Below are 27284 nucleotides of genomic sequence, written 5' to 3'. Positions count from 1 at the left end.
TTCAAAATTTCCTTGGCATACGATTTTTTTTGTAGTTGGCGTACGATCACACTTTTTGTGCACCTGGCAGCCCTGAGTAAGCATGTAGTAAGCAAAGAATATAGTACTCTCTGTGGAAGTAAGGTAGGTTGTACCAGTATATAAGTGTATAATCTATGGTAGGTTGTACGTACCTACGTTTGCTTATTGTTATTTGTACGTGTGGTAACACAGAACTGATGTCAGAAATTATGGCAGATGAAAATATTGTGAAAAAGAAACAGGATCATAAAAATCCGAAACGTTTTCCAAATAAAAAACATGCTATAAAGAAGCGATTGCCAGTTAGACCTATAGAAGGCGACAATGTAATATATGTAACTAAAAAGACTAATTTTAAGGTACCTAACCAATTTGTTTAACAGTAACTAAAAAAAATTGAGAACTTCATTGATAAATCTTTATATGACCTGTTTCAGGCGCAACTAGATAAATGCTGCGATCTACTTACTAAGGGTGAAAACGAGATAATACTACACGGATTAGGCGCTGCTATTCAACGATGTTGCAATCTAGCGCTACAGCTGGAGATATTGTTCTCAGGAACCTGTCAAATTGAAGTTAATACGGGAACCGTGGATGTAATCGGTAAGTTTTTTTTTTTTTTTTGATACTAAACAGTAATTTTGTACTTCTTTGCCGTAAATAATATCAAAATATCTTTGGCAGATGATCTGGAACCGTTAACAGATGATGTAGATTTTGGGGCTCAAGTCAGACACACATCCTCTATCCACATTAGAATATTCAGGACAGCATTACTTGGTGCCAACAAGTAAAATGTTCTTCACATTAAATGAAATTGTTCAATGGATTGGATTGACAGTTTTTGAAATATGGATTAACTTGATTACAATCACAATATTTTCTGCATTGCTTGCTCTTAAGATTGATGGTGTGGTGAACAGTGCATGGTGGACTATATTTGCTCCATTATTTGTGAGTGATGCCATGAATGCATACTTTTGTTGCATAGTGTGTATCCGTATGACATTAGAAAACTCTTATAAAGCATCAATACATAGAGCGTCATGGAGCTGTATATTTCTAGGCTTAACATTTGTATTTAAGTTCTTGTTATGTAGAAAGCTTCAAGGTGATTCAGCCATAGAATACAGTGAGGTATTTGCACCGTTGTTTATTCTATTACAATTAATTGCTGTGAGAGCATGTCAGTTACATCAATGAAAGTTTATATACTTTTTGGTATAATAAATGTCTAAATTAAAACAGGTGTTTTCATAATCAAAAATTTATTGAATCTAGAGTAATTAAACTGTAGCATAACATGAAAATGAAATAACAAGTATTGCATTAAAAATTATACCCCGACTTATGTAAATTTGATGTCTAGGTTAATTTTTATTACACATGTTCATTATAAATTATTGTTTATAGTATACTAAAGAAATTTCTAAAGTAATAATGGGTACATTTAATAAATTTATACATAGAAAATCTGTATCATCATACATGAGTTCTTATTACACAGTTAAGTCTTGGTCCACTGATATTTAACATTTTGGGTAGTTGTGAACAGAAAAAGAATATATTATTTTAATGAAACATACTGAAGAAACCACCTCTATTTTTCTTCTCATTTCCTCCAAAAGAGAAAGTGAAATTACTGTTTTGATTTTGTTCAGAAGTGTCAGATCTATTATCAGATGATGGTTTTTCAAAAAACGAAAAGCCAGTCTTTCGCATACCTTAAACATTGTATAACATATTTTAAAACTCAAAATGAAATTAATTTATATTTTATGAATAATAAATATACATATATATAATATACCTGACAAAAAGTTAGGCACATCTTGCGAGAGTACTTGTTGATTATTATTATTATTATTTGTATCAGGCAATTGAATATCTGCTTTAGGAGACAAAAGAAGGCTGGAATCTAAAATTAGAAATACATAGTATATTATCTCATGATCTGTATGTATCGAAATTTTTAATTTTGTTTTAAAATATAATTTAATAGATATATATGGTTTTATTTTGTTACCAATACAGTGAGGATAGTCAGCATCAGTATCCTCAAAGCCAGTAGTACTAGTTGAAATATTTAACGAGTCTGGTATTCCTTGGGGACCATGAGTAAATAAAAACCCAGCTACTGGAATATCTTTTTGTGCAGTATCATTGACCTAAAACAAAAATAAATAAATACAATATCTATACAAATAAATAAAATTGGAGTGTCTGTTTGTAATATTAAAATAACTGCTTTTTACTAAATTCATATCTATGTAATTATGTATACATGGTACATATACCAAAATAACATTTTTTATAATTTTTGCCTGTCTATCTCTCTGTTTGTTCCGACAAATCTCTGAAACGACTGAACCGATTTTGACAGGACTCAATGGCAGATAGCTAATGTAATAAGGAGTACCTTAGGCTACTTTTATTTCGGTTTTTTTTTATAACTGCGAACTGTACAATAACTACTTTGTTCAATTTCACGCGGATCAAGTAGTGGGCACAGCTAATTATATGATAAATTGAATAATTTCAAATACGCTTATAGGAAGAGGTGTACATTTTGATTATCCATGTTGTTTTTAACTTCATTGGTTTTTACTTGATCTTCAAGATGCGGACTGTCTATTTTTTCATCAGGGTGATCTTCGATTTCCATAACCTGCACCTTTTGTGAATTATCAAAAACATCAGACTTCCCAAGGAAAAACTTCGATGTAACAGCATGTGTATCTGGCCTCTAAAAATACCAATTAAATAATTTTTGATTTTGTAAACAAATCATACATTTGTATGGATACACCAAATTTTTACCATTGATATGGAAGAGTTTTTAGTATATGTAAATTGTGGTGATAGATCCAAATTGTGTTTCTTAAATATGATCTCTTTAATTTTTATGTAACTGTCCTCACTAGCCGTACTAATATTCATTTGATTATTTTGAATATCTTTTGAATAATTATCATCATCTTTACTTTTTTCCATGTCGATAACAATATTTGCACTTCGAATTGATACAAGTGAATCGAATGTGTCTTTTCTTTCTTGAGAATTCTACATATACAAAATAATTAGAATTAAATTTATACACAGGTGTACAAAAATATGGGAAATACTTTTTACCTCAGATAGATCCAAAAATTGTGTAGGTGGTATTATTATGGTTTGAGACTGGTTTTTAGTTATATCTATAACTTCGATATTTTCATTTTCTTTTGGAGTGTCATCCTACAATTTAATTTTAATTTTTTTTTTTTTGGAATTACTGTAACACAAATTTACAAATTTTATTTTAAATAATTATCGATAATTTGACATACCTTTTCCTGGTCACATTTTTTGGAGTTTATTGGTTCTTTCTGAACTTCAGAATTGATAACATCCACATCTTTTAAAGAACTTGACTTTATATTAGAAACGATGCTATAAGTCTCTGCACTGTCTAACTTTATATCTTCCAGAATGTGTATCAATTTCTTCTCTGAATAGCTTTTTCGTTGACATTCATTTGTTCCAGTATCATTAGCACTTTTCTTAGGAGATTCGAAATATGAAGATACATATACATCTTTAACCGTTTCATCAGATCTAATTTTTTTTGTAGGAATTAAGTCTAGTGCTAATTTTTCAGATTCAGTTCTTTTAAATGCGCTTTGAGAATCAACTTTCTTAATCTATAAACATTAGATTAATAGCTGTGTAAAGTTGTTTTCTTTAAAAGTAGGTACATATAAGTTCGCAAAAAAAGACAAGTAGGTACCTGATCTAATTTAATGGAAAGAATATCTAAATCTATATTACGAAGCTGTAATTTTGGCAGCTGAAAAAAAATGTATACTAGTGTTAGTACATATTTTTAGGTTTTTTATTACAAACGTTTCTTTTTGGTGTTTTATTTTGTTTTATTATTTACTGCCCTAACTGAGGCACAGCAGAAAATAACCTGTTCAAAATATGGGACAGTCCGACAGAGGAAGTACCTCGACCGTACAGAAGATCACAGCTATATAACACTGCTTTCAAGCAGTGTTGTGTTGCTGTGGTGAGTAAGGTGACCAGAACTCCTGGGGAGAATTTGGGATTGAGGTCAGCAATCAGCAAAGCGTCTATAGCTTACGATAATTGCTTACCATCAGGTGAGCCGTACGCTTGTTTGCCGACCTAGTTGTACAAATAAAAGAAAAAAAGCAATGTGCAGGTAGACAAACGGACGGCCAAGGGTTTTGCCGTTACGAAACTCAAAAAATAATTTCTAAATATCACCATTGCATTGTCAATGCCTGTAGTCAAATTAGGCCAAGAATCTTCTATGTGTATGTCAATTCCTGTAGTATTTTGTATTGATGTATTAGGCGTTGATATAGCTGTTTTATTTGAGATCGGATTAAATTCCTTAGTTATGTTTTTAATATCATTAAGTAATTCCACAACTTTGCTGTTCTTTTCCTGTATTCTTTGTAAGATTTGTGGTCGCTCATGTATTATGAAATTGGCTAACTCTATTATGTATTTTCTATCTAAATTCGCTAGTTCCCTTTTTCTTATGTTGATATCATTTCTCAATTTTTGTGTTTCGTTTGTCAGGCTTAATATATTGTCTTGTAAGGTTTTACTCTTCTCCTTAGTTTGAAGGTAATTTTGGATAAATGGGATACTTTCGTAACGTTTCTTTGAGACTATCCAAAGTTCATTATATTTTTTGATACCATTATTTACTCTCTCAATAACGGCTACCTTTCTTTCTTTAGCAATTAGCAATTCTTTTTTAAGCTCTACATTTGCTGTTTTAATAGTATCAAGAGCATATTGCAAACTGAAATTAATAATAAAAAAAAAAAACTATCAATTACGAGACAATGACGAGTCTATGTACTTACGTTGTTTTTTTTTTCAAATATATAAATAAAAATAAAACTATATTCTTAAATATAAACTGATACTTGTGCTGAATAAATATACTCTTTATTCAACGTTGAAGAGGTAAAGATACAATAGATAAATAACAAGTTTTCAAATTTAGTTAAATCCAATGTTTCGTCTAAAACTTTAATTAAGACCGTGTAATATAAGTTGTAGTCGTAGTACTACGTATTTAGTTGTAAGTAAGATAGTTGAATTTAATTTCATTATGTACAAGAAACGAGGCGAAAGTGAAACTGAATCTTTGAATATAGCTTAAATGAACACTAACACTTATCTCAGTAGATATATACCTACTTTAAAGAGTGATAGAGTTATAGAAAACAAAAGGCAATACTCGAAACCTAGAAGAGACAACTAAACAAGAAGGATATGATACTAGAAAAAACATCTATCGGGCTTAAGAAATTCGATAATAAATTATTTTGTGCTTGTTTTAAAATTTTGTTATCCGTCAACAAATTTTTAACGTATTTGGATCATGACACGACAAAATGGACGAAGGAAAAAATCTCAATCAAAATATCTAACCCAACAATTTCGATTCCAATTTTGCTTCATTTTCAATTGAATTTTGTAAAAATGTGTAACTTTCTATTATTATAAGTCTAAATTGTTATTGCCAATTTAAATTAATACAATACAATATGTAGAATTGGTAATAGAATGAAAGTCGCAATCTTATAATTTTTAAGTCAAACAGGCGCCGTTAGCTAAAAGTAAAAAAGCTTTTATTCGACATATTGGTAGATAAAAACATTTGTTGTTTCAAACATTTAGATGCATTTTAGGTAGAAAACATTTTGGAAGAAAATTACCAGCGCCACATTATTTTGCAAGACTTTTGTGTTATCTATAATTATAAATAAACGGATTAATGTAGTAATTTATTTATTTATTTATTTATTTTTTGGGAGGAACAACAGCTGAGAAATGCAATGTACAAAATTATAGAAATAAAAAGCTACCAATAGTTCCCCACTGGTAGGTAATAAACTAATTGCTCAAAATAGGTCTGTCAGCTACATTGTATTGTCTGAATATTAACTGTAATACCTATATATCATATATTAACATGATCGTTCATTTCATCCTTGTAACAATTCCACATAAGTTGCAGACATGGTAAATTTCGATACATTTGAAGATGCAATACCCCGAAGGTACGAGTCGTGTTCTAGTTCAGTCGACTCAAGAAGTAGAAATTAAGAAAATATTAAGTTTTAACCGACTTCCAAAAAAGGAGGAGGTTCTCAATTCGACTGTATTTTTTTTTTATGTATGTTACATCAGAACTTTTGACCTGGTAGACCGATTTCGACAAATTTTGTTTTAATCGAAAGGTGGTGTGTGCCAATTGGTCCCATTTAAATTTATTTGAGATCTAACAACTACTTTCGAGTTATATCTAATAATGCGTTTTTACTTGACGCTTTTTTCGTCGACCTACGTTATACCGCATAACTTTCTACTCCATGTACCGATTTTGATAATTCTTTTTTTGTTAGAAAGGGGATATCCCTAGTTTGGTACCGTGATAAGGAAACTAGGATCTGATGATGGGATCCCAGAGAAATCGAGGGAAACTCTCGAAAATCCGTAATAACTTTTTACTGGGTGTACCGATTTTAATGATTTTTAATTTAATCGAAAGCTGATGTTTATCATATGGTCACATATAAATTTTATCGAGATCTGATAACTACTTTTTGAGTAATCTTTGATAACGCGTAGTTACTTGACTATTTTTTCGTCGATCTACGTTGTATTACTTGTCGATGTAATTGAAGTCGGTTTTTTTTTTCGTTTGCGAGCAAACATAATTATTCCTATCCACGTATCAACGACAATATCGCTTTAGTGGTCCCTTAAAAATATTATAATCCCATGATGAACCAATATGGTAGAGGTAATTAGTTAGATTGTTAGTAAATCAGTTAATACGTAAAGGCGGGACCTTAAGAGAGGGGGATTGGAAAAATCTACATATCCTTACTTTAGAGGGAGTCAAACTGATTCTTACGCAATATTATATTTTAAAATAAAAAAATAGGGGGGAATGATTTGAATAAGTACATTTATGTTATATATATTATACATACTATAAGGTACGCTTCAACCTGTAATATCCCACTACTGGGCATAGGCCTCTTTCCCCATGTAGGAGAAGGATCAGAGCTTAATCCACCAAGCTGCTCCAATGCGGGTTGGCGGATATATTCCCTACTATGAGTAACGATCGCTATCAGATGTACATAATAACAACCGGGACTGACGGCTTAACGTGCTCTCCGAGGCACGGTGGGGAGTCCCACAAGGACTGCACAAACACCCAGACCACGGCAAACACCTGTATGGCCAATACAAATGTTTGTCATGTGCGGGGATCGAACCCGCAACCGTCAGCGCAACAGATACAATCCATGGCTGTAACCGTTGCGCCAACGCGGCGTCATCAGGTATTTAAGGGTAATACATATAAGGTATACTGTAATGTATACATATAATAGTACTCCCTTACGTAGGGGGTAAAAAATTGCCAAAATAATCTTTACGTAATGAATAATGACCCTCACAGTTGTACATAATTTGGAAAATTATGACTGATGCCGTAAAAATAATTTAAGATATTATTTATTACGTATGTGATTTCATACTAGAAAAATATATTATTCTTTCAAGTATTATTTTTTGAATCTCTTAGGTTTTATTGAATATCATTTTACCAACCTTTGAACTTCTTGCTCAGCAATTTTAATTTCCGTCTCTAATTTCAAATTTCCGTTGCTAATGAAGTTACATACTTGTTTCTGTTGTTCTGATTGCTTTCGTAATTTATCAACTAAATAGGCCTGAGCTATAAAATTATTGAATGGCAAGTTATTACTATAATAATGCCGTAACTTTATACAGGATAATATCCCTTACAATAGAAATAACGTGTACCTAACTTATTAGACGAATTTTATTTTGTTTTGTACATAGTACCTTCTTCAATAGGTTTTGTGTTACCTAATACTTTCAAATATTGTTTTTTAAAGATTTTTATACTGGAAATATAATATATATAATAATTTACCTTTAATGCATTGGCTAGATAAAATAATTTTAAATTGAGACTCGTCCACTTCGGTAGATATTTTTTCTAATGTTTGAACATCGTTAGATTCTGCCATTTTATTGTCCTATAATTTTAGTAACTCGTTTATTAAATAATTAATGTATTAACGTTAAATAAGTAATTTGCTAAACAACTATTTTAACATTAAAATTATTTTGACAGTACTAATGGCGGGAAAATGTTTTTTTTTCTTCTTTGTATATAATACCAATAAAAGGGACGAATAAAACGAGTATAGGTAAGTCCTAATTTAAAATTCGTAATTAAAAGTATGAACTGTTTGTATCACAATTACGACATTACGACACAGTTGTCAACATCAAATGAAAAAAAAAACACGTTTAGTATGGTTACTTAATAACACTGAAATCAACTCTTTTGAAACATTTGCACAATGAATTTTTCTCTTCGATTGTGTTTGAGTCATTAGACATATCGTGACTGTAGAGAATTGAATTCTATTTGATATACTTTTCGTACTCATCTTCTCTATAATATAAAAATGAGTCGCTGAATGTGATTTTTCTCTTCGATTGTGTTTGAGTCATTAGACATATCGTGACTGTAGAGAATTGAATTCTATTTGATATACTTTTCGTACTCATCTTCTCTATAATATAAAAATGAGTCGCTGAATGTGTTGCTAAGCGCAAAACTCGAGAACGGTTGGTCCGATTTCGCTAATTCTTTTTTTAAAATATTCCTTGAAGTACGAGGATGGTTCTTACGGAGAGAAAAATTCTAAAAAAAAAAATAATAAAATTAAAGAATCGACTGTTAGGCGATACGAAGTTCGCCGGGTCAGCTAGTTACATATAAGAGTGTAAATTATATTTTTTTATTCATTATTATATTACTAAAACATTAATTACGTAGTATTGTTATGATGGTAATGCTTATCTTATATATAAAAATGAATCGCAAAATGTGTTGCTAAGCGCAAAACTCGAGAACGGTTGGACCGATTTCGCTAATTCTTTTTTTAAAATGTTCCTTGAAGTACGAGGATGGTTCTTACGGAGAGAAAAATTCAAAAAAAAATTTAAATTTCCTGAAAAAGTCTAAAAACAACACTTTTCTATACTCCCATACAAAAGATTTGTGATAATACTTAAAAGTCAATTTGAACTTTAATACCATACGATAAAGTTTGTGTTAGGCGATACGAAGTTCGCCGGGTCAGCTAGTTACTAAATAAAACAAGTAAAATTGAATACCTAAAATTTATTTAACAAAATAGTGTCATACAGTTATTTAAAATAACAGACATAAATGATAATATATAATACAGCCTAGCATCCTAAATAAACCAGGTACTTTTTATAAATTTATTCCACAAAGTAAAAAAAAACAAACATCGACGAATGCAGCACGAAGGAATGTTGGCTAACACTAATGGTCAATCATATTCACTAAATCGTGTGCGACCTCATTTATTTGTTTACACTTACCATAGATGTTGAGATCTCAACTGAACAATTCATTTTTCTTTACAAAAAAAAATCCATTTATTTTAGACAGAAAAATTGTAGTCTGTCAAACATTGGGCATGTCTGATCTGTTGCTGATAAATCTTATATCTTCATCAGTTACTGAGAAGCAAAAGCCTGTCAGTAACTAATGACGATATAAGATAAAAATCTATAAGAGGTAAATTATAGCCCATATGGCCTGTTGATCTTACCCATAAACTACAACTTGATTCACTGGTTAAGAATATATTTCTAGCAGATAAAGTGGATTTTGATGATAAAAAAGAAAAATATAGAAGATGGTGTCAAACATTTAAGACAAGTTGTCTTGTTCAATTCAGGTCTCAACGTCTAAGCACTGGTTATCCGTGTGAAAACTATGCACTTATAGTTAAGTGTCCATGTCACTCATTCACTTTGGCAGTGTAATTTATATTCTAGCACCTATGCCAAACAACTGAAATCCAAACCAAACTGACTCATTCTTGTTCTTGTCCTAATAATACTGTTTGTTTCACAAATAATATTTATGTAATACATAAATATCGTTTCTTTTTTTTAATAACTATCTACTAACAAATATTACCCTTTACAATTTTTTTATTCACAAGTAGAGCATGTCATAATAAGATAAATAAAATATTATATAATTATTTAAGATAATTGAAAATTATGTTAGGGTCGAACAGATACACAACAATAGACTATTGTTGGTAAATAGTGAGACGTAATTTTAACTTTTAAATGACGTTTTAATAACAAATGCTCGAATATAGAATCAAAATGCAAAACATTCGAGAAAGTTCGCAAAAAGTTTCAGTTTTTAGCTACCTAACATTGACAGGGAATGTCTACACATCTGAGCTAAGTATGTATTCCATAAGTTTGTCCATCACACGAAAACCAAAGACTTAATCGATCCGAAGGATACACAACGATCTGGAAATATTGTAATAATAATACTTAAAAATACACTTTAGAATAGCTACTGGGTCCCTTCAAATTATAATATTTTTTAATATTAATTAAATAATATTTGTACCGCCAACATTCACTAGGTGCAACGACCGCTTTGCGGCCACACGGGGTGAGAGAGTCATATACGTACGAGGAACGGCGGACGAAGCGAAAATACCCTGCTTTCGACCGCTCGACGTGATCGCCCGGCGGATTATTAAATATCAAGTAAATTCACTGGGAGCGATATCAGTCAAATATTTTATAATTTTAAGGAAAATAGTCTCTTTCCAAAGTATCTCACGTCGAATCTCGAGGCGAGCGTACTCCGCGAAGATCTCCGGGACCGGCCGGGCCGGGTCCAGGGGTTACGTTATTGCGAATTTTGTCTAGAGAGCGCCGACGCGGCGCGGACGGGGTCTCATTAACTGTAGGCCTGCGGGTGGAGGATCTCCGTGAGCAGGCGCTTGAGCGAGTCGACGCCGGTGAGGAACCCGCAGTCGGGCCCGTGGTGCGGCGTGGCCGTCGCCAGCGGGGACTCGGCCGCCGCGCCCGCGAACGCCGTGTGCGCGAAGTCGATCATGCGGATGTCGACGCGCTCGTCGGGCGGCGCGGGAGGTGCGGGCGGCGCGGGGGGCGCGGGCGCGGGCGCGGGGGGCGAGGGCCGCGTGCGCGCGCGCTTGCCGAACTCGTCCTCCTCCCCCGCCTCCGTCTCGGCTGCGTGGCGCCACGACTCGCCGCTGGCGGACGAGTACGCCATCCAGCTGTCGGCGGAGTCGGGGCTGGGCGGCTGGCGCGCCGCGCGGGCCTCGCCCGGCTCGCCCTCCTCGTACCCGCCCATGGTCTCCTCCGAGTGCGGCACGAAGGGCTCGCGCGCGTCGCCGTAGATCTCGTCGTGCAGCGTCGACATGTCGAAGTGGCCCGGCGAGGGAACGGACTCCGATGAGCCGGCCGAGGCGTCGCCCTCGTACTCCGACGAGACGGCGGTCGTCTCGTCCGGGACGAGCTCGCTCACCACGTCGCCCTCGTAAACTATGAGCAGCGAGCTGGAAGGTAGCAATCGAGTTATGTAGACGACCGCTCCGGAGTGGTGCGTGTGCCGCGTACGTGCCGAAACACCGGCGGTCTGCGGGTTCGATTCCAGCTCGGAATGGACACTTGTATTTGTACAAATATTTTTCCCACTGTAGGTTATGGAAGCGCGGGGCGGTGCTCACCAGGAGTAGAACCGGTACGAGGTCTGCTTGGCGACGGCGCGGCGCAGCGCGTCCAGGTGGCGCAGCACGCAGCGCACGACGCGCGCGCGCACGGCGCCGGCGCCGGCCGCGAAGAAGTCGCGCAGCGCCTCGCGCAGCCCCGCCTCCGTGAGCGAGCGGCCCCAGTACTTGTCGCGCCGCAGGCACGCGCCCGTCTCCGGCACGTATATCTGCGGAGGAACCGGAATTCAGTTAGGGATCTAAAATTAATACGAGCGGGCATTAGCCCGCTGGAACAAATCCAGGATCAATTATAATTTAGGCGTTGTAATTAAAGGCGTAATAGAACCTTGTTTACTTATGAGAAGCATAAAATGTCTTAACTGCATTGTAGTTGGAAGTGAACTGTCTTCTAGACAATTATATCGACAACTGATGAAATTTGCGAAGGACGATAACCGTACTCAAGTGTCCCGTTCTGTACTTTGTCCGCAGATAGACATCATTTTTTTTTTTGTACAACTAGGTCAGCAAACAAGCCGTAAGGCTCACCTAATGGAAAGTGTATATATTTATCGGGCGATACGAGTAGGGATTGACAATGCGACCCAAGGTGCTCAAACTCACCATGATCACAACACTTTTTGAGAGCAGTGTTATTTAGCTGTGATCTTCTGTAAGGTTGAGATACTTCCCCAGTCGGGCCGCTACAGATTTCGAGTAGGATATTGCCCACTGCACCCTACCTCAGTTAGTACTCAGTGTAAGTAACAATACGTCGAGTCGTGTGCTACACAGTACCTGCATGCCGCAGAGTCGCACCCCCAGCGTGCCGGAGGTGCTGGCCTGGCACTTCGCAATCTGCTTGGTGCGCTTCTCGGCGCTGGCGTCGTCGCCGTGTTGCCGCGTGCCCATCTTGAGGTCCAGCACGCACGGCCGCCGGTACGACGACGTTATGTTCTCCATCATCAGAAAGTCTGACGAAAGATACGATTTTATATTGACTCCACATTAGTTTTGGGTAGGCTCAAGTAATAAGTAAGATCGTCCATTAAGAGCCATTTCACAATTTTACGCTCTGCAAGTTTAGGTAAATTTGGTCGCATCGCGCGAGTCGTACGAGCCGCGCGATCTTTGTGCTAGTACGTATAGTGTGACAACCAAAAGACCATCGTGATCATTTTCTGATGTATAATAAAAATTATAACTATGGTATAAAATGTTTTTTACATAATTAATTTGTTAAAAATTTCAAGTATGTTATATAACAACAGTCAATAAATTTAAAATAAAATAAAAAAAATCAATTTTATGAAACAATTTTTTTAAATTGATTTAGTTTTTTCAGTTTACGAATGAATCTAATATTTACGATATGAATAAAAAAGCATTTAATGACATCGACACCGACAAACATATTAATTAACAAATAACAAGACAAACAGATTGAAATGCCTATTTGTATTGATAGTGTGAGAAAAAAAAATTAAATTATACATTTGTTTACAGAAATTATCATTATATTATTTTACAGTCATTTTCGTAATATGTTTATTTTATTTATATTTTATTATGAAAGTATCAAATGCGTTTTATCCGCTATAACAACAGGCGCTTGGCGCGTGTGAGCGAAAGAGACGGCTGCGCAGAATTTGGCGTGGACCTTACCTCTAAGAGCGCTAGCGCTCGACTGATTTACCGGGCTCGATGCGTGGCAATATATACTATCTTTTTATTATTTAATATAAAATGTATTAAAAATAATTACATCTTTTAATTTTTTTTTTTTTTTTTGTATTCCTTAATGATGTAAGTTTACTTTGATGAAGATAGTTCGTTAAAATTTCTTAGTTTTCTAAGAGAAATATCGCTTTTAAAATTGTACTTATTTGGAAAATATTCGTAACTTTAAATTTTTTTTATCGTTTAATAGAGATACAAATGGAATAAAAATCTATGATAGTGGACAACAAAATTATATTCCACATATTATGATATTTTTTTAAAATGGTTTCAACGTAGAGGTTATTGAAAAGTAGGACTTCAAAGTATACATTGCGACCGTTTACCCAGGGAGGAGGCTGATGAAAAGGATAATAATTTTATACACATAATATAAATCAAAATTCTGATCCGACTATGGACTACAACAAAGGTTGCTCTATTATATTTCAAGAATGTAAATTACATTATTGCATCCAACACTGAGATTAACGACGTCAAAATATTACAATTTCGCGGATTGTTACTGATTTTTGTGAAATGGCTCTTAATCACGCAATGTTTTTAGCAACTTTTTAACACCTTCCAGGGATAGGTGATAGGACCCTCGATGATATGTGGTGAAGTTTTAGAATAAATTACCCAAAAATTACGTGAATTTTTTCGTGCACAGTCTATTAAAATATTCAGAATGTTATCCTATTTTTCTTTGAATACCTGGTATAATTAATTTAATTTTTGAAAATTAAATATAAAATAAAATATATATACAAATTTTCAGACGGATATCAAATCGGCAGGGGGTTAGTTGGTTGTTTTTTTAGTTTAGTAATTGCAAGTTCATCGAAAAATAAACACACGTGTCATCTCATTATAGTCCTTGTGATATTTCGTAAAAAAATTCGCATCCCTGCCCCCCCCCCCCCCCTGCCTTTCGAGCCTCATGTGATTAATGGACGACCCCTAATAACTGTTTGGCAATAGTAAAAAACTGTAACTAAACTTAAGGCAAATTTTTATGCCTTACATTTTTTGTACTTACATTGCTTATTAGAGTTGTCCATGTGTGCAATGCTCTTAAGTACTTCGCTCGCATTGCCGTTTCGATGAACTTTAAATCTGTAAAAAGAAAAGCATCGAGTAAAGTAACGCCGCGACAGTCTCCGAGCTACGTCGTCAGTAGGAGCTAATTGAAACACAGAGCTGGCGTTATCTGTTATATTGTTACATTTCAATCAAACTGTATAAATTACCACGACTCCACGACGCAAGTCACAATCGGAGGCTCGCCGTGTGAGTGGTTCGTGCATCGCTCACGCGTTAGTGGGATAGTTAAGTATTGCGATGATATGAATTAATGGCGACGTCGGGTGCCGGTCCGGCGTACGTCATAGTTTCTGAAATATGATAAAGGACACATGACAAGTGTCGAGGAGTGTACGGCTCGAGTGCGAGCGGGCACGCTCGGATACGCACTTGAATACGTCGTCGCGCTTGCGCTTCCCGCTCAGCGACTGCTTGCGCCCGTTCTCGTCGCGGAAACATGGCGAGTACCGCTTGTCCAATTTCGTTCCTCCCGTATGTGAGGCCTGCATCACGCCTGCAACAAACGGCCAACAGATCATTTCTTGTTTCCGTATTCACTCAAATCATGTAAAATACTATTACACATTTTTACTTTTACAAAACTATACAATGTCTAGAATTATGCACACTATATTAAAATAGACAAAAATATGATGCTTGCAAAGGGAAAATCAAAATATTACGTTAAATATTTCTTTAATTTAACGCCATTTATTTAAACTTTGCATTTAATGAATACATAAATTCTAGTTCCTACACTTTAATATAGTATGTATTTTACTTACTATTTTTGCTAAATCCAGCTTTAATATGAATAAAAGTGAAAAATTATCGTTTAGGTACGTAATTTTATAAAGGGTTTGTATATCTTTTGTTATGTATAACTGCAATCGAGTGTGTGTAAAGTTAATGTTCATAACGTGTATGTGTCGTATCGTGTGATGTTTATCGGCGGTGTGTGGTGTCTTGTTTGTAAGTGTGGTGAATGTAGGTTTAAGTAAAGGTTTACAAACCCATAATGTAAAATTACCGCTAGGGCGCTATTAGGGGCGGTTGTGTGATGAGCCGCCGGCGTCGCTCCGCCCGCCGCAGCGCCGCAACCCTTGCGACAACAAGGAAACTAATATTGTGTTCCTGACCCCAGACCCGCTCCCGCTCTCGCGCTCAAACCCGCCATCCGCCCGCCCGCGAGCACACGGCTCGGCCCTAACAAAAGCACGCTACTGAGCTTGTGCAATATAAATTACTGAATTTTCGATCGACTTTTAAATGTTAAAATGTTTTATTCCTTTTTCTAACTAATTGTAAATAATTAATGTGATATTATAATAACCTAGGCCTTTGTTCCGATTTCTACGAGAAATTTAACAAAAAATTTAATGCCTTACGTAAAAGATAATTATGAAGATTTTTTTAATATATTAATATAGTTAGAAAATTATGTTTCATAAAATTAAGTTATTTTAAAAGTTTACTTTCCTTTATTTCATATTACATTAGTATTTTTAACATAAGCGGGAAGAAAAGTAGTATAATTTTGTAATTAATTTTGAAAGTGTATCTCAATTCAAACATGCAATAACAAGCTCTGTAACAAAAGTATTTTTTCACTCTCAAACGTTTTCTCTTTTTTAACTCAGGTCTTCCTCGGCGCTACATAATTCAAATAATAATAACTCATAAGTTAATGACGTAATAATGACAGTAAAGAATATTTTTATATATAATAACCCAGTATATGATTTGATTTTTTGATGCGTTCCTAAGGATGATAGACATTGTTTAAAATATTTTAGATCGTAGCTTAGAAAAACTTTACAATAATAAACCTGCGATCCGCTCAAATGCAATTATCTTAAAAGCTTATATGAGAAGCCAATGACTACACTGCTTATCCTACGTTAATAGCAGTCTTAACAGTAAAACTCACGGAAAGCAGGCTTAAGCATTCCGTGTGTTTTCACGCATAACAGTTAACCGTTACTTTCACAATAACGTTCAAGTTTCTTATGTTTACTTGGAGATAATATTCGTAAACATAGTTGATATTTATATTATAAAATGAATGATCGCGGTCGGCGGGTTTGTGTCATCGGCCACGCGTCTCTCTCGCACGCACAACTCACATCGTTATGTCACGATTCAAGTCAAGTGAGCAGCAAGGGGAGTTAAATCCAATTACATATTAATCACATTATCCCCTCATCCACGGTTTACGCATCGATTCATAATCGAATGCGTAGACAAGATCGTTAACGGCTCTATTGCGATATGACGCAAATCATTAATGAATCGATAAATACTTCTAAACGAGTATGTACCATACGTGTAACATTCAAACAATAAATACAATAGCATCGGAGGTGAAAACGAAAATAAAAAAGCAATAACTCCCTTAGTGCTCGAAAATGCAATATCAACAAACAATTATTTGAAGACTAAATCAAAACGAGACATCGAATAAATATATAGTGGTATAAAAATTGAAAAAAATAATTAAATGTTTGATGCAATGAATGATAACGATAAATGATACATTCAGCGAAATCATAAAAGCGAACCGAGCAAACGCTTAACTCCAACGGGTATCGAGTGTCGATGCTCACCTTTGTATCGCGGCACAAAGCTCTGGATGTCTTCGGGAATGTTCTGGTAGAAATGCAGCTCGCGGATGTTGAGCGGCTTGATCACCGTGCTGTCGTTCAACACCAGCAGCCTGGTGTGCCCGCCAACCTGCACGCCACATATAGATAAATATCTTTGACTTGGAAATATTGCAATGTCCCGACTAACATTAATATGTTACACCCAGCCTAAACTACTACAATTAAAGCGTACAGTATAAAATCAATATCCTCTCAAAATGAATGAAATTTTGAAAGGATATTGATTTCATACTGTATGTGATTAAGAAAAGGATTTTTAAAATTTTATCATATAGTCATTAACGAAACTACTTGGAATTTTGTATGTTTGCGTGCTTTCAGGCACAAGTTTTCAACAGTTAGTCATTTATGAACACGAAACTAACTGAAGTGGACTAACTAACTAATGCACTTAACTGAGGTAGGTACAGCAGGAAATATTATGCTCAAAATCTGGAGCAGCTCGACTGAGGAAGTACCTAGACCTTACAGAAGATCACAGCTAAATAATATTGGTTTTAAGCAATGTTGTATTTCTGTGGTGAGTAAGGTGACCAGAGCTCCTGGGGGGGGGGGGATTAGGGGTAGGTCAGCAACGCTTTTGCGGTGCTTCTTGTGTTGCAGCCGTCTATAAGCTACAGTAATCGCTTTCCATCGGGTGAACCGTACACAAATTGAGAAGTAGTAATATATTTAGCATTTTTCTCAACACTTATGTAAACCATAACTGAATTCAATAAATAGTAAAACCAACTCGAAAACATAACTTGTTTATTAGCACCATACCAACGGAGCACATCAAGATTTTTTTGCAATCTAAAGATGATGTCATTCTCAGCCTGTTGTTATCAAACAAAGACTTATATAAGTTTTTTCGTTTGTATCCATTATCATAATTAACATTATCGATAAGAAATTGAATAACTCTACGAAGTTTGTTCAAAATCAAGCATTACCAGAATTCAGAGAAGAAAACAATATTTAGAAACCTACAGAAAAATTAAAAAATACAACCTATTTTTGTTTACTTTATCAATCAATACATACAATAAAAAGGTAAATGTAAATGCGGTTTTCACTAATATGTTGTGGTAAGCATGAATTAACATTTAATGTTTGTTTCAGTAAAAATAAAAAAGTTATGCCAATTTAAACAATCGCGCTGTACATGTAAATACCCAAACGACGATGTTTCTAATGCAAAATAAACCAAAAGATATATCCAAAAAATTCTTTTCAAAGTCACTAACTATTTCACCCGGACGGATTCGTGGGCACAGCTAGGAAGATATAAAACACATTATTTTTGACAAATATGAATATAAAATGATTTTAGCCGAAATCTCTTGAGATAAGACGACGTAAACATTTAAGGATTTGTGAATGACTTATTCGCCTCCTACATATTTACTAACATACCTACATATTTACTAATACTATAAAGCTGAAAAGTTTATTTGATTAAACGCGCTAATCCTAGGAGCTACTGGTTCGAATTGAAAAACTATTTTTGTGCTGGATGGCCCATTTACCAAGGAATACTAATTAACGCGAGTGAAACTGCGGCTCACGGCTAGTTAATAATATTAAAGAGCAGGCTACACGTTTAAATAAAAAAGATATGCTGACCTAAAAGTCAGCGGTCGAGAACGAGTAACGCACACACGGGATGCAGTGCAGTGGAATCACACTCTACTTGTGATGTGTTGTACGATCGAATTACAAATGACCGTGAAAAAAGTTAGCTGATGCCGTTGACCCGAGCGAGCGCCAACACCTGAATGGTCCTCACTGATCCGGCTTATAAAATCCCTTTTAAGAACGTCCCTTCATTTTAACATTATAAATGATATTTGTTAGTTTATTCCAAGACTTATCATACGCGTTTAAAGTCCAGGGTATCAAGCCAGAATCAATGTTTGTTTACGACTTAAATTTGTCTTAGTATTTATGTCATAAGTGGTTCCCACACAAAATTTCTTGCCAATTAATTTGTTCCCGCTGTGAAATGGTTAATTAGAAATGTAATACGTAAGTAGTACGTATTTTAATCCAATGTACAAATTAATGTAGCATAAACGAAAAAAAAAGTTAAGAGGAAACTACGACAACAATGGCCGTTCTCATATTTGGTCGCGAGCCAATTAATTTGTAGTGTTAATTAACGTTTAAACTTTTAACCACAAATTACTTTTTTGACATCACGTTGACAACTGTCGATATACATAAGTATCCAACGACGTCTCTGTATCTCTACATACGTGTATGTTAATATTAACTCTATTATATAAATATTATTTACTTCGCACTAATTTAACTTTTGAATAGTTTTTAAACTTTCGTGGTCACTAACACTGTTATTTATATGCAAAAATATCGGGAACACAAAATGATGAACATGGTAAGTTTTACAATCACAATCAAATCGTACCTTGAATTGGTAAAAAAAAGAAACGAAGTTCAATTGAAAGCCGTAATAGTTAAATTAATGAATACGCCATCTTTTTTACAAACCAAATACGAATAATGTTTAAAACGGAAAACAATGAAAAAAAAATTAAAATAACAATCGGAAAGTTATTATTTACAGAAAACCAGAAAACGTTACTCAAATATGTATTATGGACAATGTCTATTGTGTTTCCGTGTAAGAAAAAAAAAACTATATAATGTATTGTCTATCCATTCCATGTGTGTATAAAAAACAACATACTGCAAATACCACTCAATGATTATTGTAATAGCAATTAAAAATTCACCATAAAGAACTTTTTATCTAAACAAAGGATTAGAACGTGCGTACTTGCTACGTAACGAGCAGTAGGTATAAGTAGAGATTCAATCACTTACGACGTAACCCTTTGAGTGTATTACTTTAAAATACTGATAAAATCATTAAGAGCTTAATTTACGAAGTGTTTACCTACCACTCGATAGACTATGAAAACAACGGTGCTCTTAAAATCAATGTAAGTAAAAATAGAACTTTACCATCTGTAAATCGAAGCGTAAAAAGTTTTATTTTGGTATAATCTCGATTTAGTTCGACGTCTGTTTCCATAACTCTTATTTACATCGAGGTCAGAGGAAAATTCTGCACCACTGCAATAAATTAGACAAGAGACTAACAAACACTTAAGAATAACTTTTATATTTATACCTCCATCAGTCTAGGAAATAAAAATTATCACATCGGATTTTTTTTTACTGTAAATAACTGTAGCGAAACGATTGTTATACATGTATATACGTTATAATAGGACAAATAAGGAAGGAAAATTTCGTAAGTGTTCGCTTACTTCATCACTCCATAAGACATAATGGTCCCAGAGGGAAAAATGTGTGTGTTAGTGTGACTATTAGTAACAAAAGGCCTTGTCTAAATAATTATAAATTACATCCCTTTTTTAGCCTTCTTTAAATTAAACCATTGTTTTACATGTTTAATTGAAAGTTGTAATTAGTTAACAAAACAGACTTAAAATTATCTAAATAGGTAGGTATAAATGAAGTGAAACGAAAAACGAAAAGAAATTTGTAATATCAATAACGTCGAATGAACTTTGAATAATATTCGCAATACCAGCAACCAATGAAAACAAGCAAACAAAAAATCAAAACTAATTTATAAAAAAACCTTTTTAACAGTATATGAAAATATATCTATTAAAAATTTTGATAAATAGGTAGTGACTTTTTGGGATGAAACCTGAGTAGAAGATATTTTTAAAATTTCGGTTAATATATAATATATATAAAAGCGAAAGGTCACTCACTCATCACGAAATCTCCGAAACTATAACACCTACAAACTTGAAATTTGGCAGGTAGGCTCCTTATAGGACGTAGACATCCGCTAAGAACGGATTTTACGAAACTCGACCCCTAAGGGGGTGAAACGGGGGTTGGAAGTTTGTATGAAAGTCCTATGTTTTAGAAGTAAAAGACTTGAAATTTAAAATGTATGCTCTATAGATGATGAGAAGGCGTCCAAATAATGTATCTTTAGAAATCAACCCCTTTTTGGGGTTAAAACGGGGATGGTAGGTTGACTCACTGATCACGAAATCTCCGAAACTATAACACCTATAAACTTGAAATTTGGCAGGTAGGCTCCTTATAGGACGTAGACATCCGCTAAGAACGGATTTTACGAAACTCGACCCCTAAGGGGGTAAAACGGGGGTTGGAAGTTTGTATGAAAGTCCTATGTTTTTGAAGTAAGAGACCTGAAATTTAAAATGTATGCTCTATAGATGGTGAGAAAGTGTCCAAATAATGTATCTTTAGAAATCAACCCCTTTTTGGGGTTGAAACGGGGGATGGTACGTTGACTCACTGATCACGAAATCTCCGAAACTATAACACCTACAAACTTGAAATTTGGCAGGAAAGCTCCTTATAGGACGTAAACATCCGCTAAGAACGAATTTTACGAAAATCGACCCCTAAGGGGGTAAAACGGTGGTTGGAAGTTTGTATAAAAGTCCTATGTTTTTGAAATAAGAGACCTGAAATTTAAAATATATGCTCTATAGATGGTGAGAAAGTGTCCAAATAATGTATCTTTAGAAATCAACCCCTTTTTGGGGTTGAAACGGGGGATGGTACGTTGACTCACTGATCACGAAATCTCCGAAACTATAACACCTACAAACTTGAAATTTGGCAGGAAGGCTCTTATAGGGCGTAGAGATCCGCTAAGAACGGATTTTACGAAACTCGACCCCTAAGGGGGTAAAACGGGGGTTGGAAGTTTGTATAAAAGTCCTATGTTTTTGAAGTAAGAGACATGAAATTTAAAATGTATGCTCTATAGATGGTAAGAAAGTGTCCAAATAATGTATCTTTAGAAATCAACCCCTTTTTGGGGTTGAAACGGGGGATGGTACGTTGACTCACTCATCACGAAATCTCCGAAACTATAATACCTACAAACTTGAAATTTGGCAGGTACGTTTCTTATAGGGCGTATAAATTTGCTAAGAACGAATTTTATGAAACTCTACCCCTAAGGGGATAAAACGGAGGTTGGAAGTTTGTATGAAAGTCCTATGTTTTTGGAGGAAGAGACTTGAAATTTAAAATGTATGTTCTATAGATAATGAGAAGGTGTTCAAATAATGTATCTTTAGAAATCAACTCCCTTTTGGGGTTAAAACGGGGGATGGTAGGTTGACTTACTCATCACGAAATCTCCGAAACTATAACAGTTACAAACTTGAAATTTGGCAGAAAGGCTCCTTATAGGGCGTAGACATCCGCTAAGAACGAATTTTACAAAATTCAACCCTTAAGGGGGTAAAAAGGGGGTTGGAAGTTTGTATGAAAGTCCCATGTTTTTGAAGTAAGAGACTTGAAATTTAAAATGTATACCATATAGATGATGAGAAGGTGTTCAAATAATGAATCTTTAGAAATCAACTCCCTTTTGGGGTTAAAACGGGGGATGGTAGGTTTACTCACACATCACGAAATCTCCGAAACTATAACACCTACAAACTTGAAATTTGGCAGATAGGCTTCTTATAGGGCGTAGACATTTGCTAAGAACGGGTTTTACAAAACTCGACCCCTAAGGGGGTAAAACGGGGTTTGGAAGTTTGTATGAAAGTCCTATGTTTTTGAAGTAAGAGACTTGAAATTTAAAATGTATGCTCTATAGATGGTGAGAAGGTGTCTAAATAATGTATATTTAGAAATCAACTCCCTTTTGGGGTTAAAACGGGGGATGGTAGGTTGATTCACTCATCACGAAATCTCCGAAACTATAATACCTACAAACTTGAAATTTGGCAGGTACGTTTCTTATAGGGCGTATAAATTTGCTAAGAACGAATTTTATGAAACTCTACCCCTAAGGGGATAAAACGGAGGTTGGAAGTTTGTATGAAAGTCCTATGTTTTTGGAGGAAGAGACTTGAAATTTAAAATGTATGTTCTATAGATAATGAGAAGGTGTTCAAATAATGTATCTTTAGAAATCAACTCCCTTTTGGGGTTAAAACGGGGGATGGTAGGTTGACTTACTCATCACGAAATCTCCGAAACTATAACAGTTACAAACTTGAAATTTGGCAGAAAGGCTCCTTATAGGGCGTAGACATCCGCTAAGAACGAATTTTACAAAATTCAACCCTTAAGGGGGTAAAAAGGGGGTTGGAAGTTTGTATGAAAGTCCCATGTTTTTGAAGTAAGAGACTTGAAATTTAAAATGTATACCATATAGATGATGAGAAGGTGTTCAAATAATGAATCTTTAGAAATCAACTCCCTTTTGGGGTTAAAACGGGGGATGGTAGGTTTACTCACTCATCACAAATCTCCGAAACTATAACACTCACAAACTTGAAATTTGGCAAATAGGCTCCTTATAAGACGTAGGCATCTGTTAAGAACGGATTTTATGAAACTCGACCCCTGAGGGGGTAAAACGGGGGTTTGAAGTTTGTATGAAAGTCCTATGTTTTTGAAGTAAGAGACTTGAAATTTAAAATGTAAGCTCCATAGATGGTAAAAAGGTGTCCAAATAATGTATCTTTAGAAATCAACTCTTTTTTGGGGTTAAAACGGGGGATCGTTGGTTGACTCACTGATCACGAGATCTCCGAAACTATAACACCTAAAAACTTGAAATTTAGCAGGTAGGCTCCTTATAGGGCGTACACTACTGCTAAGAATGGATTTTACGAAACTCGACCGCTAAAGGGGTAAAACGGGGTTTGGAAGTTTGTATGAAAGTCCTATGTTTTTGAAGTAAGAGACTTGAAATTTAAAACGTATGCTCTATGGATATCGAGAAGTGTACAAATAATGTATGTTTAGAAATTAACTCCATTTTGGGGTCAAAACGGGGGATGTTAGGTCGACTCACTCATCACAAAATCTCCGAAACTATAATAGCTAAAAACTTGAAATTAGGTAGGTAGTTTCCTTATAAGACATCCGTTAAGAACGGATTTTACAAAACTCGACCCCTAAGTAGATAAAACGGGGGTTGGAAGTTTGTATGAAAGCCCTATGTTTTTGAAGTAAGAGACTTGAAATTTAAAATGTATGCTCTATAGATAGCGAAAAGGTGTCCAAATAATGTATCTTTAGAAATTAACTATGGTGAGGTGTCTAAATAATGCATCGTAATCTATATATATAAAAGAGAAAGGTTACTGACTCACTCATCACGAGAACTCAAAAACCGTTGGATGGTCCATCCATCCAGGATGGACAAAGATGAAATTTGGCAGGGAGGTAGATTATAGTTAGTAAATGTCCGCTAAGAACGGATTTTGCGATATTCCACCACTAAGGGGGGTTAATTGGGGTCGATAGTTTGTATAAAACATATACAGCAGCTATAAGTTCGCCTGATAAGTTATTTATACTGCAGCCTGAAAATAACAATAGTGGTGTATAGAGAGGTTTTATAAAAATAACTATTAAATTATACTAAATTGTGCCTTTTAAAAAGTTACTCAGTTTGATAAGTATTTCAAGTGGCTGAAATAAAGAATAGTTTGCGTTAAACATCTTAATAGTAATGCATATCTTCATAACCACGCGGACGTAGACGCGGGCGACAGTTAGTGTATTATAAAACAAAATTCCCAAAAGCGTATGTGATCGATTCCCTTTAAAATCTACTGAACGGATTTTCATGCGGTTTCCAACCAATGGAGAGAGGGCTTCAAGAGGAAGGTTTACGGAACGGCTAAGCCGAATTTGATGAGAGTTTCACTGGAAGTTTGCCGGGAAAACTTTGTGACACACTGATTTCTACGCGGGCGAAGCCGCGGGCACAGCTAGTTTTTTTATAAATGTTGTTCGAGAAAGATGTGGAGGTTCGATACTCTTTTTTGTTTTATAAAACTTATTTCCAAAGTATTTCTAAACTTGTTTCAAAGTAACTTTTAAAAAAGTTTACACCAAATAATAAAGTTAATTAATTTGTACATAAACAATGAATTTCTTTCTTTTACTTTTCTTTATTTTATCCATACCTCGGACCTCGTACAAAACTAAAAGTTAACTATACGAACTTGAGATATGATTTACAGGTAGCTGCTTACTTAATTTTCTTCTTACCCTTTTCTAGCTTTAGCCAGAAACGCATTTGTGGCTCTAGTATGACTTATGTGTACGAGCTCTAACGCTTTACAATTAGAGGACCGATTCTAGTGTTACATTTGTATCTAAAATTCAGATCATGGGCGTCATTGTTGTTCGCAAGGTCGTTGACCTCAATAACGTTTTTATTTTAGGAATAATACACACGAATTCAACTCGTTAAGATAAAAACACAAAATAAAACAAACTTATTTCTGTTGTAATTGAGTATCTGTCCCCGTATAAATAATATGAAAATAAAATATCATCAATTCAAAGTTTTAAAATAAATAAAATGTTTATTTCATCATTGTTTTGTACGTTACTTATGTTTCTGTTATTTTTTTTATTTTTATTGTGCTCTTAATACATAAATATTTTATCACATGTTGATAAATTAATTTGGCACTCTAGGATCAGCCTATTATATAAAAAAAATCAGATCATTAAGTAATAAATATAGATAAAAAATATCTAATTTGAAAGTGATTTTATCAAAGCTTATTAAATAAATTTCAACACCATCATAGTATTTATCAAATTAATTAAATAAAGAAATAAGTGCACTTTATTCAGATTTATTATCCGCACATAACACATTCGTAAATATTATAGGAAACGGCCATCAATGTCAAAAAAACAACCTGGAACTATTGCAAAGCGACTTTGTGATACATATAAAGTAGAATACGAAATCAAATAGCCGGCACGCTAATTTACGAGCTATTTCACCGCAACTTATTATTATTTATAGCACAAATTTTGTTTTGAAAACCAAACAAATCGTGCCCAATGTCTTGAACCTTTTTTTGCTGCTTATTTCACATAAAGTACCTGCACTTTTTGTTGAACACCTGCAGTTCAACAAGTATTATATTGTGTTTGCTAAGCCAGGAGATGAATATAGGTAAAACTGCCCGCTTAATTGCCGTTTAGGCCAACATCTAATACACTGGAATAGACAGTGATAAAAGCCGATGTAAACAATGCAATCTGAGTTTAGTTTGCATCATCAAGACTTCATCGTTCAAGATGTAACAAAAGAATTATATTATTTCAAAACTTTAAAAATTACCAAGCAATAATATGGTGGGATTTGTGAAGTAGGGAACCTATACGTACTGTACCTCAGATTTTTTACCACGCGCTTAACTTTCACTCTCTGCATTAAAGACCCAAGAAGCTGTTTATGCCACTTAGCGGGTGTCAACATTTACATGAACTTACAGCTCAATCTCTATATTCAGAAAACGATTCGTTTTGCAGACGAGCTTTTAAATTTCGATTATGTTTGAAAATTCAACGGTCCGTCACTAACAGCAATACAAATCGTTATGTGACTAAGGCAACTGAACATAAAACGATATTATTAACAATTCTTTAAAGACCAGCAGTAAATACAACACTGAATATATATATATATATATATAGGTTTCAATTATTAAATATTAAATTACAGTGCACAGCTTTTTAAGCCACAACAATTGTTGTATCAGCTTAATCAATTATGACGAAAGTATAAGCAGTGTAAGCAGTAGTGGAATAGTAACCTGGTTGTGGAGAGGTAGCACATCGACCTCGTGTCCGTCATCGGGCGAGAGCGTGTGCGCGACGGGCTGGGCACGCTTGCGGTCCAGCGCGCGCCGCTCCGGCTCTCCCATGCCCCAGCCGAGCGAGTACACCATTACTTCGGCCGAGCCACCGCCGCCGTTGTCCACCTAAAACAGAGAAAAAATTTGAAATTACTGGCTTAATTTTCGATCGGATTGAAACCATTAGGTTAAAACGAGTGTGTTCATACTGAAATCTTAAAAACGATTCGTATTACTTTCGTCCGTTTGTTAGTAAACCAAAAGTTTTTTAAAGCCGGGATTACGAGGACTATCCGGATTTCTAAATATATCTGTTACTAAAACTGAGTTTTAAAAAAAAATATATATATATATATATATATATATATATATATATATATATATATATATATATATATATATATATATATATATATATATATATATATATATATATT

At 34.8% G+C, this 27284-nt stretch overlaps 4 protein-coding genes across 5 annotated transcripts; 2 read left to right on the top strand and 2 right to left on the bottom strand.

Annotated features, from left to right (window-relative positions):
* Positions 1-176: 176 nt before the first annotated feature.
* Positions 177-818, top strand: LOC123656329 (ribonuclease P protein subunit p20). Its single transcript, XM_045592028.1, has 3 exons — positions 177-380; positions 459-627; positions 709-818. Exons 1-3 carry the CDS (start codon positions 219-221, stop codon positions 816-818), a joined length of 441 nt encoding a protein of 146 aa, XP_045447984.1. The 5' UTR covers positions 177-218.
* LOC123656330 (transmembrane protein 203) lies at positions 736-1269 on the top strand. Its single transcript, XM_045592029.1, has one exon. The coding sequence runs from the start codon at positions 820-822 to the stop codon at positions 1225-1227; it is 408 nt and encodes a 135-aa protein (XP_045447985.1). The 5' UTR covers positions 736-819; the 3' UTR covers positions 1228-1269.
* Positions 1270-1275: 6 nt separating this feature from the next.
* Positions 1276-8552, bottom strand: LOC123656571. The gene is made up of 11 exons (XM_045592242.1): positions 8033-8552; positions 7684-7810; positions 4297-4846; positions 3767-3886; positions 3354-3707; positions 3157-3261; positions 2845-3087; positions 2591-2770; positions 2051-2192; positions 1835-1942; positions 1276-1748 (listed from the first exon to the last, which is right to left on the bottom strand). Exons 1-11 carry the CDS (start codon positions 8127-8129, stop codon positions 1597-1599), a joined length of 2178 nt encoding a protein of 725 aa, XP_045448198.1. The 5' UTR covers positions 8130-8552; the 3' UTR covers positions 1276-1596.
* A 2140-nt stretch (positions 8553-10692) lies between these two features.
* Positions 10693-26967, bottom strand: LOC123656433 (inositol hexakisphosphate kinase 1). 2 transcript variants are annotated; one of them, XM_045592120.1, is made up of 7 exons: positions 26806-26967; positions 17114-17240; positions 14898-15021; positions 14464-14540; positions 12501-12676; positions 11721-11929; positions 10693-11549 (listed from the first exon to the last, which is right to left on the bottom strand). In XM_045592120.1, the coding sequence occupies exons 1-7, from the start codon at positions 26938-26940 to the stop codon at positions 10928-10930; spliced, it is 1470 nt and encodes a 489-aa protein (XP_045448076.1). In that variant the 5' UTR covers positions 26941-26967; the 3' UTR covers positions 10693-10927. The 2 variants fall into 2 exon arrangements, 1 of the variants encoding a protein (XP_045448076.1); XR_006743537.1 differs by lacking the exons at positions 10693-11549; positions 11721-11929; positions 12501-12676; ... (1 more) ...; positions 17114-17240; positions 26806-26967 and adding an exon at positions 15538-15670 and having other exon boundaries at positions 14626-15021.
* Between the last annotated feature and the right edge of the window lie 317 nt (positions 26968-27284).

This window comes from Melitaea cinxia, chromosome 9, assembly GCF_905220565.1.
Source record: "Melitaea cinxia chromosome 9, ilMelCinx1.1, whole genome shotgun sequence".
NCBI classification, from domain to species: Eukaryota; Metazoa; Arthropoda; class Insecta; order Lepidoptera; family Nymphalidae; genus Melitaea; species Melitaea cinxia.
The sequence above is the reverse complement of the archived record's forward strand: the minus strand, read 5'-3'. Positions and strand labels throughout refer to the sequence as shown.